The sequence below is a fragment of the Rhinoderma darwinii genome, chromosome 1, assembly GCF_050947455.1.
Source record: "Rhinoderma darwinii isolate aRhiDar2 chromosome 1, aRhiDar2.hap1, whole genome shotgun sequence".
NCBI lineage: Eukaryota > Metazoa > Chordata > Amphibia > Anura > Rhinodermatidae > Rhinoderma > Rhinoderma darwinii.
Genome location: NC_134687.1, coordinates 376436738 through 376453777, shown reverse-complemented (window position 1 = coordinate 376453777; position 17040 = coordinate 376436738). Strand labels below are relative to the sequence as shown.

The 17040-nt window shown below is 43.4% G+C and overlaps 1 protein-coding gene across 1 annotated transcript in view; it reads right to left on the bottom strand.

The window, feature by feature from the left end:
* LOC142652515 (annexin A1-like) overlaps positions 1-16618 on the bottom strand; it is a 50856-nt gene extending 34238 nt beyond the window's left edge. Inside the window, exons 1-4 of the mRNA XM_075828166.1 lie at positions 16540-16618; positions 5094-5174; positions 4898-4985; positions 3998-4092 (exon numbers count right to left, since the gene is read on the bottom strand). Of these exons, the coding sequence (XP_075684281.1) occupies positions 3998-4092; positions 4898-4985; positions 5094-5159 (249 nt within the window). The 5' untranslated portion in view covers positions 5160-5174; positions 16540-16618. The remainder of the gene's footprint in view (positions 1-3997; positions 4093-4897; positions 4986-5093; positions 5175-16539) is intronic.
* Between the last annotated feature and the right edge of the window lie 422 nt (positions 16619-17040).

The window sequence follows — 17040 nt, the reverse complement described above, 5'->3', positions numbered from 1 at the left end:
TAGCAATATTTGTACAGTGATGCCCGGGGCTTCTCCAGAGCTGGAGTACTGGCACAGAGCCCTTTACTAGCGCTCTGCCTAGGACTTCAGCTCTGCTCCAGACATCACTATCCAGGGGCGTAGCATGTGCCCCGGGCGCAGCTTAGAGGGGGGCGCCAGCACCACCTCCTCCTGCACTATAATTGTACCTGTGTCGCAAGGACACAGGTACAATTAGAAGCAATGAATGACCGGGCACGTTCCGTGCCCAGCAATTCAGCACCTCTCCACGAGTGAAGAGACTGGTACCTTTTGTACCAGTGAAGCTTCCGTCGATGAAAGGCGCTGATTGACAGGGAAAGTCATCCTGCCCAGCCAATCGGCGCCTTTCATAGATGCTGCATTCAACCCCCAGGAGACCTGCGCAGAAGAGAGCAGGATTAAGGCGAGTTTGAATATTGTTTTTTTTTTTTAAATTGTAATAAAAAAAAAAAAAGTGTGTGGCATTATGTACAAGGTGGACTTTATCTACAGAGGGGGGGGCTATCTATGGAGAACCATATACAGGGGTGGGCTATAGCTACAGGGGGGGCTGTATAGCCCACCCCTGTAGATAGTATCCCACAAATAGCTCCCCCTATAGTGCTCCACAGAAAGCCCACCCTTGTATATAGCCCCCCTGTACATATAGTGCTCCACAGATAGCCCACCCCTGTATATAGTATATACAGGGGTGGGCCATCTGTGGAGCACTATATACAGGGGTGGACCATCTAGTGGAGCACTATATACAGGGGTGGACCATATGTGGAGCACTATATACAGGGGTTGACTATATCTACAGGGGGCTATATACAGGGTTGGGCTATACGTGGAGCACTATATACAGGGCTGGGCTATCTGTAGAGCACTATAGGGGGGAGTTATTTGTGGGACACTATATACAGGGGTGGGCTATATGGGGGCACTATCTACAGTGGGCTCTATGGCAGGCACTATCTACAGGAGGCATAGTGTGTGTGTGCGCGCGCGCGCGGGACACGGTGTATGTTGCCATTATAATTACAGGTGCAGTGTATGGCGATATTATATTTAGGGGTGTAGTGTGTGGTATAATGAGAACTTTATCTTTATTTATAGGTGCAGAAATGTTGGAAAAGTGAGAAGCTGAAGACATCTGAGCGGCAAACTGCAGAAATGGGCTGTGACCGGGAGAAGTCATCATAGAGGTCTGGACCGGATGGAGAAAAAGAACTCAAATCTGAGACATCACCGGTGAGTCACTTAATGTAAATGTTTATTCTGCCTCTAATCAGTAATGTAGTCACTGTATGATCTGCAGCGAGAGGATTGGTGGTATGATTATGACAGGATTTATTTTTTGTGAAACAGCATCTCCCAGCATATCCTTATCATTGTTCGGGCCATGCTGGGAGCTGTAGTTTTACGCCGTACATACCTATACTGCAGGGGTTGCACTAAATTGAGCTGTATTTGTGCTGGGGCTGTATATATGTAATGAGCTTGGTTCTGGTGTTGTGTATAGAACCATATTGCTTGTAAAATGTACAAATGTTTTTATGCTCTCGTTACATAAAAAGAAATGTGGAAAATAAATGACACGTCGATTGGTAGAGAAAAAAACACGGCGAGGGGGAAGGAGATGTCGGGAAAGAGGTTGGGGGGCGCCAAACTGAATCTTTGCCCCGGGTGCTGGAGAAACTAGCTACGCCTCTGTCACTATCCATATATGAACAGTGGTGTCAGGAGCGGAGCAGAGCAGGAGTCCAAGGCAGAGTGCTAGTAGTGCTCTGCCTGGGACTATGGCTCTGGGGTTGCCCCTGACAACACTGTCCATACATGGACATCAGGGGTTTCTCCTGAAGCGAAATCCCCAGCTGGAGCATCGGCAATGCTCTTGCTGGTGATTCCACACAGAGGGAACCCCAAACTCACTACCTACAGGGAGTGAGGCTGTGTGGTGCTACCTGGGAGGAGGGGGCTGTGTGGCGCTATGTACAGAGGACACTAAATTTATGGGGGTACAAACTGGGTGCCTAACTTCCTGGACAAGGGGGTTGGAACAGCATGAACCAGCACCAGGAGTGCAATCCCATTTAAAAGTTCTGGTATGTGGCCTCTTCCGTGTACAACCCTGTTGTCTACAGTACATGTCTATTCATGTACAGTGATAGCAATAGATAAAGGTTGAAATTAAAAATTATTACATTCAGCGGTAACAGTAGGACCACCCACTGGACTTCTAATGCTATTAATGAGAGGGCATATAAGGGTAAGGCCACACGGTGCGTTTATGTTGCGTTTTTAAACTGCAGCAAGTCATTTTTCAATAGAAGTTAATGGTGAAAGGTTTGTAATATAATAGCAGCAGTCTGTCCATAACAATGTGTTTTTTGTGCGGTTGACCGCATCTTCATAATGTCCGACCGCATGCGGTTAATGACCGCGCTGCCAAAGTTGTTGCTGAACTGCTTGCGTTTTTGCTAACAGTTCTGCATTGTATTGTAATGAAGTTTGTGAGGTGCTTCCTGTATATATTTCAACATGGGTGAAAACAATGTCCATCAATGATTTCCTTTGGAATGCTGCAGTTCTGTTGCGTTTATAGAGACGAAAAACGCATGCAGTTGACCGCGTGCGGTTTTCAAACGCAACAAAACACCACAAACGACGCACCGTGTGGCCTTATCCAGATTCCAGCGGTGTATCAATTACCTTGTAATATTCAATAGTTTTCATAAAATAGTTGTTTCCATCCTGCAGCACAAGCCAAACATATTCAAGAGATGCAGCTCCCCCAACTTATTGGGGCCCCATGCACACGTCCGTAATTATGGACCCATTAATTTATATTGCTACGTACACCGTTCCGTATTTGTACGGATAGTGCCCATAGAAATTATAGAGCATGTCCTTTTTTGTCTGGAATTACGGCACGGACGCCCCATAGGAGTCTATGGGCGCTTCTGTAATTATGAACTGCTACGGATGTGCACCCGTAGCTGTGCATAATTACGGAAGTTTTGCTAGGAGACGCCAGGTTCAGATGTTTGCTGTGGACATGAAATCTCACATCAAGTCTCCCATAGGAATGAATAGTGAGACGGACTTCCTGTCCACACAGCTGTAAGATTGTTAGAGCGGGGGTCATGCGGCCGAACACCAGCCTGGAACGGTGGCCGAATCTACAAGATAAAAACTATAGCAGAGTTTAACCACAGACAGAATTATTGATGCCGCCTCAAACGGGTAAGGGAGGGGGAAGTTTACTGGGAGTGCTTCTTTAAAACAGTGGTTTGTCAAAAGTGGATAGCATTTTGTGTTTTCCTCAATGAGCATGTCATTTTAGGAGGACCTGTCACCTTCCTAACATGGTCTGTTTTAGTAAACTTTCATTCCCCATGAGTCAACAACCAGAACGCTACATGCTCCATTCTGGTTATTCCTCCTGAATAAATTGACAATGAAAATGGTAATGGCCAGTTAAGGTGTCCTTACGATTTATTTTTTGTTCCACCTGATTAAAAATGGTAACTAGGTTTCTTATTTTTCTGACCCTTCACAAGCCATGGTGAACTTAATAGATAAAAAAATATTTCTTTATTCACACCACTATATTACAGTAAGACTTTTTTAGAGGGCTCTTCCCACCTTGGACATTTATGGAATATCCATAGAATTGATCATAAATGTCTGATAGATGCAGGTCCCAGAGCTGGGAGCCGCCTCCATTTTAAAAACGGGGGTTACTCAACCCCCATACCATCTGGCCACGGTATCCAGGTGGGGAATGAATGGATAGGTGGCCACTTGTGTGCCTCTTAATTCCTATGGGAGTTTCAGAAACATCCGAGCTGCGACCCGCATCTATATATCTATGTCCTGTGGATATGCCACACATCTAAGGTGGGAAAACATGGAATATCCTGACAGACATCTGGTCTAGATAATGGAAGTTCTTCTCAAATAGGTGGCCTTTTGGAGAGAATGTACTTACCTTTCCAGTAGAGCTCTGGTATGCTGCCTTTATGGCTTGTCGCTGAGCATTATTTCTTTTGGTTAAAATATTAATTATTGTTGCTTCATCGACCCCTTTCAAAAGAAAGAAAAATAAAATGGTGACAATTAGTATAACATTTTACGAACTGCTACATTCATGGAAAACTTTGCTCATCACAGATAGTGTAGCTTTTTTGGCCCTGCTCACACTGAGGTTTTTTTGCAGGCAGAAGATGCCTGGATAAAAAAAAAAAAAGTCGAGTTTTGAATCGTTTTTTTACCTATTTCTTCAACAGGCAAAGGGAAAAACCGCGAGTGGTTAACAAAGCGCATCACAAAAACATGTCAAAATGCGTCAGCGTTTTTTCTGTCTCGCATTGGGGATTTTGAGGTGGAAAACACCTTGAGAGGGCATGTCACTTTTTCCCGTGAGCCTGAACAGAGCCTTAGGGTATGTCCACACGCCCTATTTACGGACGTAATTCAGGAGTTTTACGCTTCGAATTCCGGCCTAAAAAAATGGCTCCAAACATCTGCCCATTGAATTCAATGGGTCTTACAATGTTCTGTGCAGACGGGCTTTTTTTTTTATGCACCACTGTCAAAAGACGGCGTGTAAAAAACCGCCCGCCTCAAAGAAGTGCATGTCACTTCTTGGGACGTAATTGGAGCCGTTTTTCATTAACTCCAATGAAAACCAGCTCCAATTACTTCCGTAAAAAGACGCCGCGAAAACGCGTGCACTTGTCAAAACGTCTGAAATTCAGGAGCCGTTTTCGCCTGAAAACAGCTCCGTAACTTCAGACGTAATTGGCATTGGCGTGTGAACATAGCCTTACTGTTAAGTATTGTGCCTCTTACATTTTTTTTTTTATTAAAAAGTGATCCATCAGTATACCTTTAGTTTTGATGGCCTTGTCTATGGCAGACACATCTGCAGCAGCATCATAAGATGCAGCCCCCTTAAGACCTCCGGTCGCTTGTTGCTGGCAAGAAATAATTTGTTTTATATATTAACAACAAAATGTTATGATTAATATCTTTTACACTGCAGAGAAGCAAGAATTAAAATGTGAATATCATTAAATACTTACCTTTGCATGTTCAGAATTGTCATCCAGAAAACAGGCCTGCAGTAGAAACTCACGTACGAAAGACATGGTGAAGAATAGGCTCTAAAAAAAAGAGAACACAAAAATAATTCTCCACAATGATAATTGGCAAATCCATTTTACCATTTGTAATTGGAGAATGAAATTGGATTACTGACGAATATGTAAGAGCGTGCATTGCAGTGAATCTGAATGCATCTATCAGCAAGATACGCTTGAAATACTATTCTTGCCCCACAGATTATGCCATTTCTTTATAAAAAGATTGGGAGACAGCAGGACTATGGCCTCAAGCACACATCTGTGGCCTTTTATACGGCCGAAAAATCAGATCTGCAAGACATGGATGGCTTCCATGTGCGGTCTGTAATTTTAACAGACCAATGAATAGAATGTCTGAGACTGATCTGCAAAAATGGACAGAAACCTCCAGTGTGAACAGGGCCTAATAAGATTGCTCCATTTTCTTTTAATGCATGTAAAATAAAAACCGAAGCTACTGCAAAATATACCAACAATGCCAAAAAGAGTTTATAGCCAAACATATATATAAGTAATAAATATTTTTATTGACATATATTTACAAACCATTAAAAAAATATGAAAAGGACAAGACCCTAATAAAAAAAAAAATAAAGATTGTGAGCGGTTGCTGATATTTCTAGTAGGAACATGGGAAATAGCGATGCTGTCCACTAGTTCTGATCAATACAAAAATTCCCCTTTTTAAAATATAAACAAGTGAGCTAAATAGAAATGCTATATAGCGCAAAACCATCAAATGTAGGTGAACATTAAGTGATCAGGAGAAAGTTCATAGTAAAGTGCCAGTGCAATTAGTTACCAGAAACAGATGACAGCAGCTTACCCATAATGAAGATAGTGAGAATCAGTGTTCGCTCCGATGTGTCGCTCCGATGTGTCGATAGCTAATGTGTCAGAGCGAACACTGATTCTCACTATCTTCATTATGGGTAAGCTGCTGTCATCTGTTTCTGGTAACTAATTGCACTGGCACTTTACTATGAACTTTCTCCTGATCACTTAATGTTCACCTACATTTGATGGTTTTGCGCTATATAGCATTTCTATTTAGCTCACTTGTTTATATTTTAAAAAGGGGAATTTTTGTATTGATCAGAACTAGTGGACAGCATCGCTATTTCCCATGTTCCTACTAGAAATATCAGCAACCGCTCACAATCTTTTTTTTTATTAGGGTCTTGTCCTTTTCATATTTTTTTAATTGTTTGTAAATATATGTCAATAAAAATATTTATTACTTATATATATGTTTGGCTATAAACTCTTTTTTGTGTTGTTGGTATATATTTTGGAGTTGCCTATTCGATAATTTATGGGGGGACCTTTCTCTCTGTGAAACGTACCTAGCCCACAGTACTAATGCTACTGGAGCATATATATTGATGCTACTGCAAAATAGTTCGATGTTCTGTGTCGACGGTCATTTTTGTTACGCGCCGCTGTAAAAAAGACGCCTGCGTCAAAAAAGTCTGTCACTTCTTGAGATGTAATTGCAGCCGTTTTCCCTGGACTCCATGGAAAAACAGCCCCAATTACGTCCGTAATGGACGCAGCGAAAAGCGCCTGCAACATGCCATTACAGCTGAAATTGGGGAGTTGTTTTCTCCTGTAAACAGCTCCGTGATTTCAGCCGTCACGGACGTGTACACATACCCTTACTCTTCAATCAACCCCTTTTTTTTCTACTGTAGGTTAGCAAGAAGAGGGTGCAGGTGTGGAAGGGAGTAACACAGGACTAGTCTCAGATAGTTCTGCAAAGGTGCTGTAGGCATTAAATGGTAGTCTTCATTTAAAAAAAAAGCCTATTTGCCTAACGTTATTGACGCAATGGAAAATGGTTACCAAATTGCACGTATGTATTTTTTTTTAAAAAGGTGAAGTGCAGTTGGACAGCAAGTTTCTGCTGCGTTTCTGGAATTCAAAGATTTTCCTTTAATGCAGGACAAACCAGAGGTTATTAGATTTTATGAACAGTGCTGTGGAAACAGCGTTTATTTAGTTTCCGTATAAACACCTCTCAGTAACGGTTTATAAGCCACACAATAAAATTCATTTCAGGAATATACCGTACGTCAATAAAAGATAACGTAACAAAAGGTGACTATGTATATACAGTATAAACTAAATATTAGTTTGCTTTGTTAGGACAGGAGGATAACCGGTTTGTGCTGGGCTGTGGGTTTGTCCTTTTTATAAGTACAGCTATTCTGAATAGCTTATAGGGACAATGCGATGGGCTCCATTATAGAGGCAAAGTGACAGCTGAAAAATAATGTCTCCTTGATGGTTGAGTGATTTTATTTGAATTTTCTGTCACTAGGGGGCACAGTTGATGTTTGGCCCAGTCTATTGGAAAACTGCCTGGGGGTGGTCCCTTCAGCAGAACTATTAGGGTATGTTAACACGACAACGCCAAATACGTCTGAAATTATGGAGCGGTTTTCAAGAGAAAACAGCTCCTGAATTTCAGATGTTTTTACAAGTGCACGCGTTTTTCGTGGCGTCTTTTACGGACGTAATTGGAGCTGGTTTTCATTGGAGTCAATGAAAAACGGCTCCATTTACGTCCCAGGAAGTGTCCTGCACTTTTGACGAGGCTGTATTTTTACGCGCCGTCTTTTGACAGCGACACATAAAATGACAGCTCGTGTGCACAGAACATCGTAAGACCTGTTGCAAGCAATGGGCAGATGTTTGCCGACGTACTGGAGCCTCCATTACGTCTGAAAAGAGGCCGTGTGCACATACCCTTAGGGCCATACAGGCCCCCCCCCCCCTGTAGGTAACACCATACAGCCCCCCCCCCTGTAGGCAACGCCATACAGCCCCAACCCCCCAAAAAAATCCGACCTACAGTGTGTCCTACAAAAGAAATGTATCCCCTATACACAGGATAGGGGATACATGTGTGATCGCTGGCAGCGGTAAGGAGAACGGGGGACTAAAAGTCCCCCGAAGTTCTCCATGACTAACGTCAGACTTCCGGCGTCTGCGCAGCTCAATAAAAATGAAAGGAGCACTGGTCACGCATGCGCACAAGCACGACCGGCGCTCCATTCATTTCTACGGAGCTGCCGACACAGACCCCGGAAGTCAGAGGTTAGTCATGGAGAACTTCAGGGGACCTTCGGTCCCCCGTTCTCCCTATCGCTGCCAGCGATCACACATGTATCCCCTATCCTGTGGATAGGGGATACATGTCTGGTTTAAAAGCAGAGCGGGGAGATACCTCCCTGCACTGCCATAGTGTTCAGTGGCGTCGCGCTGTAGCAGCCATAGCGGCTGCTAGCGGAGTCTCCGGCCATGGTGGGGGCCCGTGCCGGCGGGTGACACGGGCCCCCTCCTGCCGCGGGCCCCGTAGCAGCTGCTACGGTGGTAGTTATGCCACTGGAATCATCCATGGCTTTGAAACATCTGTAAACAGGTATCCTAGAGCAGATCATAGTTGATAAATGCAGCAGAGACGTTTGGTATCTGGCAGGATATCCTGTGTAATCGCAATATGGTACCGGTTACATCTACACGTTAAATGCACTTCTGCTACGTTTGTATTGAAGTGTCTATTTGTGTGTATGCGTACCGTGTAGAACTATGTGTATACACATCTGTTATACATGTACAGTAGGTATATATGGGTCATGCAGGACATTGAGTTTTTTTAATGTACATTTGGATGTGCATATGTGTAATTGTGTGCTAGGCCATAGCAGATGTGTCTCGTTACAAACGTTACTATGATCTTTGAAGTTGTCACAACACTACTCATATTGGAACGCCACCAGGGGCTGCTCCTTTCCCCTGTTTCTATAGTGAAATCAGCCGCTCCTTGTCATTAACCCTCCCCATACGGTTTGCTGTTCCCTTTCTGTTCGTACTACAGTATAGGTTTAGAAGTAAGCACTGAATCTTTTGTTGCCATAAACAGTGGAATGTCACAATTTCCTATTGTAGCTACGCTGCATGAAGTGACTCATTTCCTGTTACTAATATTTCCGTAGTGGGCTAGACAAATTAAAGACATATGATATGGCTATTCTAAAAGAAGTTAAACTTTAATGAAAAGAATAATAGGGTTATTAAAAATGATTGTCCACAGTTTGACCCTCGACTAAAAAACAAGACTGCTGCAAATAGATAGTTTTCTTCAGTTGTAGAGCCATTAAAAAAAAACAAAAAAAAAACTGGTCATGAGGTACTGTAGTCACTTTCCATTGCTGTCACAATGCCATCATCTAGAACTACAGAGAATAGAAATAAGTGGAATGACTAGTAGGATTATCAGAATATTAATGCGTGAATATATTCATTATAATACAATGTATGTGCCACATGGACCGTCACGAATTAAAGTAAATTAAAGGGCAACAACCAGCTGATGAACGAGCTCATTCATCAGCTGATTGTATTGATTTAAATGCCAAAAATAGTCAGCAGCACATCTTCCAGGCATTCTACCAACATAGAAATGTACGGGGACAAGCAATCGTAGTAATGAGCGCTCATCCCCATACTAGTTCCTTGTGAAAGGAGCAAATGAGCGCCGATTAACGAGCTGTCTTGTTGATCGGCGCTAGTTTAAATTGCCCACGTCAGACCACCTTAAGGCCTGATTCAGACGAACGTGGCGGTTTTTACGCACGCAAAACACGCAGCGTTTTGCTTGCGCAAAAGCCACTTACCTGCTCCGTGAGGCAGCATCATATGATGCGCAGCTGCGTGCTTTTCACGCAGCCGCCATCATTATGACACGCCATTTGGAGGTTTGAAAACAGAAAAGCACGTGGTGCTTTTCTGTTTACATTCATCCTTTTGACAGCTGTTGCGCGAAACAGGCAGTTCGCACAGAAGTGCTTCCGTGTGACATGCGTGGTTTTCACGCACCCATTGACTTCAATGGTGGCGTGATACGCGAAATACGCCGAGATATTGAACGTGTCGCGCTTTTTACGCAGCGGACAAACGCTGCGCAAAAAGAACGAACTGTCTGTACTGCCCCATAGACTTCTATTGGTCCATGCGTGCCGCGTGAAAACCACGTGGCCTGCACGGACGCAATTCACGTTTGTGTGAATCCGCCCTAAGCCTTGGAACAAAACGCTCACCACATAATAGAATCAAGCTTAAAGAGGCTCTGTCACCAGATTATAAATGCCCTATCTCTTACATAATCTGATTGGCGCTGTAATGTAGATAACAAGAGTGGTTTTTATTTTAAAAAACTATCATTTTTTAGCAAGTTATGAGCTAGTTTAGATTTATGCTAATAAGTTTCTTAATATAGACAACTGGGCGTGTTTTTACTTTTTACCAACTGGGCGTTGTACAGAAGAGTGTATGACGCTGACCAATCAGTGACTAATCAGCGTCATACACTTCTCATTGTTCCAGCCCATTGTGAGGGCTTGTTTACACGAGTGTTATTCATCCGTGCGACGCGCGTGATTTTTACGCGTGTCGTACGGACCTATAATAGTCTATGGGGCTGTGCAGACAATCCGTGAATTTTGTGCACCGCGAGTCCTTTGCAAAATACTCACGACATGTTCTATATTTGTGCGCTATTCGTGCATCACGCACCCATTGAAGTCAATGGGTGCGTGAAAACCACGCATGTCACACGGAAGCACTTCCATGTGAACAGCGTGATTCACGCAACAGCAGTGAAAAGGATGAATGAAAACAGAAAAGCACCACGTGCTTTTCTGTTTACAAACATCCAAACGGAGTGTCATAATGATGGCGGCTCCACTAAAATCACACAGCCGCGCATCATATGGTGATGACACGGAGCTGTTAAGTGCCTTTTGCGCACGCAAAACACAGCGTTTTTTGCGTGCGCAAAACGCACACGCTCGTGTAAACGAGGCCTGAAAGTGTGATTGTGCAGTGAAAGAAGCTGGGCTGGAACAATGAGAAGTGTATGATGCCGATTGGTCAGCGTCATACACTCCTCTGTACAACACCCAGTTGGTAAAAAGTAAAAACGCCCAGTTGTCTATTAAGAAAGTAATTAGCATAAATCTAAAATGGTTTATAACTTGGTCAAAAACGATCATATTTCAAAATAAAAACCACTGTTATCTACATTACAGCGCCGATCAGATTAGGTAGGAGATAGGACACTTATAATCTGGTGACAGACTCTTTACCACTCATTTTCCTCTTGATAAATTAAACTATGACCAGGTTCAAGATGTGGCATATACCAGTACCACTGCCCACCAGTAGGTGGAAGGTAAATGTACTACAAGTTTCACAGACTGAGGCCCCATGCACGGCCCGAGATTGCAGGCACGGCCGGCGACTGACAGCCGCATTTTCGGGCCGTGCTCCCATACAAAAGTATGGGAGCACGGCCCGCAAAATGCGAAAGAACGGACATGTTCCATAATTCCCGGAACATTTCCACGGCACTGACACCCTTCCGTAGTGCTACGGAAAGGTGTCAGTGTTCAATGAAAGTAAATGGCTCCGTTTTTGCGGACCGCAGTTGCGGTCCGCAAAAACTGAGTTTTTTTGCTGTCGTGTGCATGGGGCCTAATGATTGATTTCTTGCAAGGCTATCATGCTTTAAATTACAGCTCTGTTTTTTTTACTAATTTGTGGTGTTTTATTGCATGATCACCCACTAAATGAAAAAAATCCTGAAACTTTCATAATACAGTAGTTTTCACTCTGACCACAGCCTCGCAATAGTCTGAGGGTATGTTCACACGGCGGGGGTCCGTAACGGCTGAAATTACGGGGATGTTTCAGCCTGAAAACATCCCCGTAATTTCAGCCGTACCGGCATGTGCAGGCGCTTGAACGCCGCGTCAATTACGGCCGTAATTAGCGCTGCTATTCATTGGAGTCAATGAATAGCGGCTCCAATTACGGCCAAAGAAGTGACAGGTCACTTCTTCTACGCGGGCGTCTATTTACGCGCCGTCATTTGACAGCGGCGCGTAAATATACGCCTCGTGTGAACAGACAAATGTCTGCCCATTGCTTTCAATGGGCAGATGTTTGTCAGCGCTATTGAGGCGCTATTTTCAGACGTAATTCGGGGCAAAAACGCCCGAATTACGTCCGTAAATAGGCCGTGTGAACATACCCTAACACTTCCAGTTTAGCTAGTGCTGTGTACACTAGGGCAATTCATTCCATTATCCTCAGAGCAGGATTACAATAGGTGATGGGGACAGCTCACCTCCTCCTGCACGTCATCATAGAGCACGCTCACAACACTCTTCAATAGAAGATAATGGCTTGCTTTAGATATTTGTTTCTTATGTCTAGGTGCCTGCTGTAAAGAAATCTCTGAAGCTACTGATGGAGGAGCTCAGGCAAGAAAGCGAATCTCATTCATGTAAATAAATGTAAAAAAAAACACCACAAGGTTATAGATTCCCTTAAAAAATAAAAAAATAAAACCCACATGTATGTATCAAGCTTTTTTTTGGTGTATAAGGCCAGGTTACCACGGGTCGGATAAGCTGCGTAAAAATCACGCAGCATATCTGACCTGGAACCTGCAGTACATTCCATCTGAAAAACCGCACTACATCAGTGTGGTTTTTCAGCCGGAATTTCCTCTGCGGTAAGCAGCGTAGAAAAAAATAAAATAAAGAGCTTGTACTTACCTAGGCCATTGTCATGGTGACACGTTCCTCCGTGGCTGTCAGGTCCAGCCTCCCTGGATGACTAAAGCCAATGTGACAGCTGCAGCCTGTGATTGGCTGCAGCGGTCACATGGGTTGAAAAGTCAAAAGACAAAAAGGCCAGAAGCCCTGGGTAAGTAGAAATTGTTTTTCTTCGGAAATGCGTTTTTTGCGGATAAGTCAAAGCGGTTGTGGTTTTTGCATCCGCATTGAATTCAATGGGGAAAACCCACAACAGAAAAGAAACTAAAGTTTTGCATAAATTGACATGCTGCAGATTTAAATTCCACACCACCGGACAATTAACATTTTTAGCTGAAGTTTTTTTCCACACGGACTCATGTATTTCAATGGGGCTGTTCACACGACCATTGTTTCAACGAAGCGTGTGAAGGGTCCATAAAGAAATAGGACACGTCCTATTTTGTTTGTGCTTCACACATCCCTGCATAGACGCTAGGCTACACATTGCATAATTTAATACTGAAAACCTGCATCAATATCGACATGCTCCAGATTTTAATATATGCACCGCAAGTCAATTTAGGTGCGGAAAAAAAATTAATCTCATTTACTTTGCTGGTACTGTATTATGCTGCGGATTTGCCACAGGAAAATCTGCAAGTGTGCTAAGGACTTGTTTACAACGCAGATTTTGCATTTATTTTTTAGGCCCATACCAGTAATGGAACCTAAACAGAAGAAATATAAAGGAAGGACTTATAGGTCTATTCTCCTGGATCCAATTCTGGTTTCACATTAGCAGAAAACCTGAGGTCCCATGTACACGACCTTATTTTCATCCATCCGTAAATACAGTCCATAAATACGGATCCGTAGTAAACGGTATCTGCACATACAGTCCGTAGTACACGCATCTGCGAGAACAAACAAAAAACCCACAAATATGCAACATCTGTAAACCTGGCGTGGCCTAGCAACACTTCCGTAATGACATCCTGCTACACATCCGTAATTACAGAAGCGCTCATAGACTTTTATAGGGAGTCAGTGCCGTAATTACGGACAAAAATAGGACACGTTCTAGATTTTACGGATCATTTCTATGGAATGGACAACCCATCCGTAAAAATACAGAAAGGTATACGTAGTCCATAATGGGTCCGTAATGATGGATAAAAAAAAGAAAAAAAAAGACAAAAAGTTGCGTGCATGGGGCCTGACTGGATTATGTAGGGTGGATTCACACCCACAGATTTTGTTGCAGTAATTTCTGCAAATGAAAACCCATTGCATCAATCTGTGCCTGCTACAGAAACAACCACATTCAGATAAATGGAATAGATTTTCAGTAGTAGAAATTTCTGCAAAAAACACGGCCGTCTGTAAATCAAGCCATACACATCCAGAAAGAACCACACCCTGAATAGCAATACATTTCTGGTTATCACCATTCCAAACAATCCTCATTCATTGGAGTACGCATTTAGTAATTGACCTTTTGTATGGTCTTCGATGATTTCTGTATTTGAGGGTAAAATTTATCACCATGAAAAAAAAAACTAACTTTTCAGCTTTTGCGGTGTTCCCCGAAGGCAGGTTCAGCAGTCATCTTAGTCACATACCTCCCAACCATCCCAGATTCAGTGGGGCAGTCCCGGATACCGGGCGGTGTCCCGCAGTTGCAGGCAGCTGGGGGTATGTCCCACTGTATATGCATCCTCAGGACGCAGACACAGGTGAACCAAATTCTGAAGCAGGGAACAGTCAGCCCCCTGATTTAGAATTAGTTCAGAGGAGTAGAGGGAGCTCCCCCGCTCGCAAAGGACTCCCCAGGCACAGCACTACTTTAAGCGCTGTGCTTGGGACAGCCCTTGATATCACTGTCCATATATGGCCGGTGACATCAGTGGCTACTCCTTGAGCGGAATCCCCGTCCAGAATCGGCAACAGGGTTTCCGCTCAAGGGGTAGCCACTGACATCACTCTTCATATATGGGCAGCGACATCAGGGCTTCCCTCTAGAAGCGGAATGCCCGGCCTATGCTCTGGCTGGGGATTCTGGTCCTAGAGGGAGTACCAATGGCACCATCTACATGGAGGGTGGTGCTATCTCAAGGGGCACAGTGTCACTATGGGCAGCTAAGGGGGCATTATGCTGCATGGGGGCGTATACTGTATGGGGGCAGGAAACTGTATGCGGGGCACTATGGGAGCATGATATGGTCTGGGTTGAACCAGGTGTGTATGGGCGGGGATTGGATGGGATTAGAGGCTGGGCTTAAGAAAAAAAAATTGCAGCAACACGCTGCATCTGTTGTCCCTCTTTGTGATACCTGAATGTGGGGAGGTATGTAGTCATTAGATCTGGATTACAATAAAAGCAAACACCTCTATTATAAGGGTATGTTCACACGGCTTACTTACGGACGTAATTCGGGCGTTTTACGCCTCGATTTATGTCCGAAAATGCGGCTCGATAGCGTTGGCATACATCTGGGCATTCATTAGAATGGGTCTTACGATGTTCTGTGCACACGGTCATTTTTTTTTACGCCCCGCTGTCAAAAAGGCGGGGTGTAAAAAATACCCCCGCGTCAAAGAAGTGCCTGTCACTTCTTCAGACGTAAATGGAGCAGTTTTCCATGGACTCCATGGAAAACCAGCTCCATTTAACGTCCGTAATGGACGCAGCAAAAAGCGCCTCAACATGCCATTACGGCTGAAATTACGGTGCTGTTTTCTCCTGAAAAAAGCCCCGTAATTTCAGCCGTTACGGACGCTGCCATGTGAACATACCCTAACACCGGAGGCAGATAACAGAGCATCACACCATTTCTGATAGGTGGACAATGCTCAGCTCCCGCTCCTTCCTGCACAGTGGCTGCTGCACGTCACAGAGCATGCTCACAACACTCTCAGAAATCAATAGGACAATTTCTAACGTCCAGGTGCCTTCGGTCACGCAAATATTTGGAAACGCTGCTGCCCCCATTAGAAAATAAACTATGGCAACAAGAAGCATGTTTTTACCAGCCAGTGTACGGACAAGCGGAGGCATGCGTTTAGGCTTTACACTTACAGAAAACCTGTACATAACCCTCACCTGACTGATATACACGTAAAGTGGTCGCACCCCGAGTAACCAGGGACAGCCATGTAATAGCCATATCTGGTTAGCTATTAAATCCTCAGGCATTCAAAAACTTTTGGTATTTATCCGTTTTGTAGTTAAGGATTATTTTTTTAAAAGGATAAACCATATAAAGGAACAATGAAAACACGCACAACCATTACTTTTTAAAAGCAGACTTGACAAAAGTTGTCCAGAACCTGAAAAACCAGTTTGAGGACATAAGAAAGTCTCCTAAAGTTAGCACTAGCATTTTCTCTGTTATTAACTCCGTAAATGCAGGCAGAGAGTTAAGACTTGAAGAACGCAATAGAAGCTTGGAAAATACATCATTTCCTACAAAACCGTTTAGGGCGAGGAGATTAGGTATGACTCACAGATGGCCTGGCTTGCAAGTAGGTTTCCATGGTGAGTAACCACAGAAAAAAAAAAAAGAACCCAAGCCAAATTTTCTAAACTACATTTTTGTTTTGTTTTTTTACTTTAAGTTTTACCATAATATTTGTTACTGGAATTGACAGATTTACAAAAAGCCTTTAGCGTACACTCATAGCTTTCGAAGGTTTATCTTTAGCTACATAAGTTAAATAGGAGAAGATATAGCGAAGGCAATTACAGAAGCATAAAAAGAAAAAGTTAAACTTACTGGACAGGAACTGGTCTACACAGCAGTCTCACAAATACTAGGCAGAAGAATGGAGCCTTGGGCTTCTGATATTTATAAGAATGTTCCAAAACCACACCTAGCAACACATGGCTATGTTCTGCAGCACGATCATTGGCTGTCTGGTTGCGAGGATGACATATAAATCACTTTCCATGAGATCGTCTCTCTTGCTGCTAGCAAACTGAATTTAAGATTAGAAATACATAAGTTATAGTATACACTTTTACTTTTTATCAAGTAATGATTTTTATAGATTAAGTATAATACACATGTACAAGATCTGTGTTTTGGATTCTGTATAAAAAATGTTCCCTGGTTGTTATAGAAGTAGTAGGTGAGTCAGTGGTTAAGTAGGTGGGACATGATCTCAGACCGCAATTTGGGAAAGTGTAAAGCACAGTAATTCGGGGGAGAGCATTCCTGCCTTGCAGCAATAAATCTATGGGTTTGACTCTGATCATGGGAAAACAGCATGGAGTT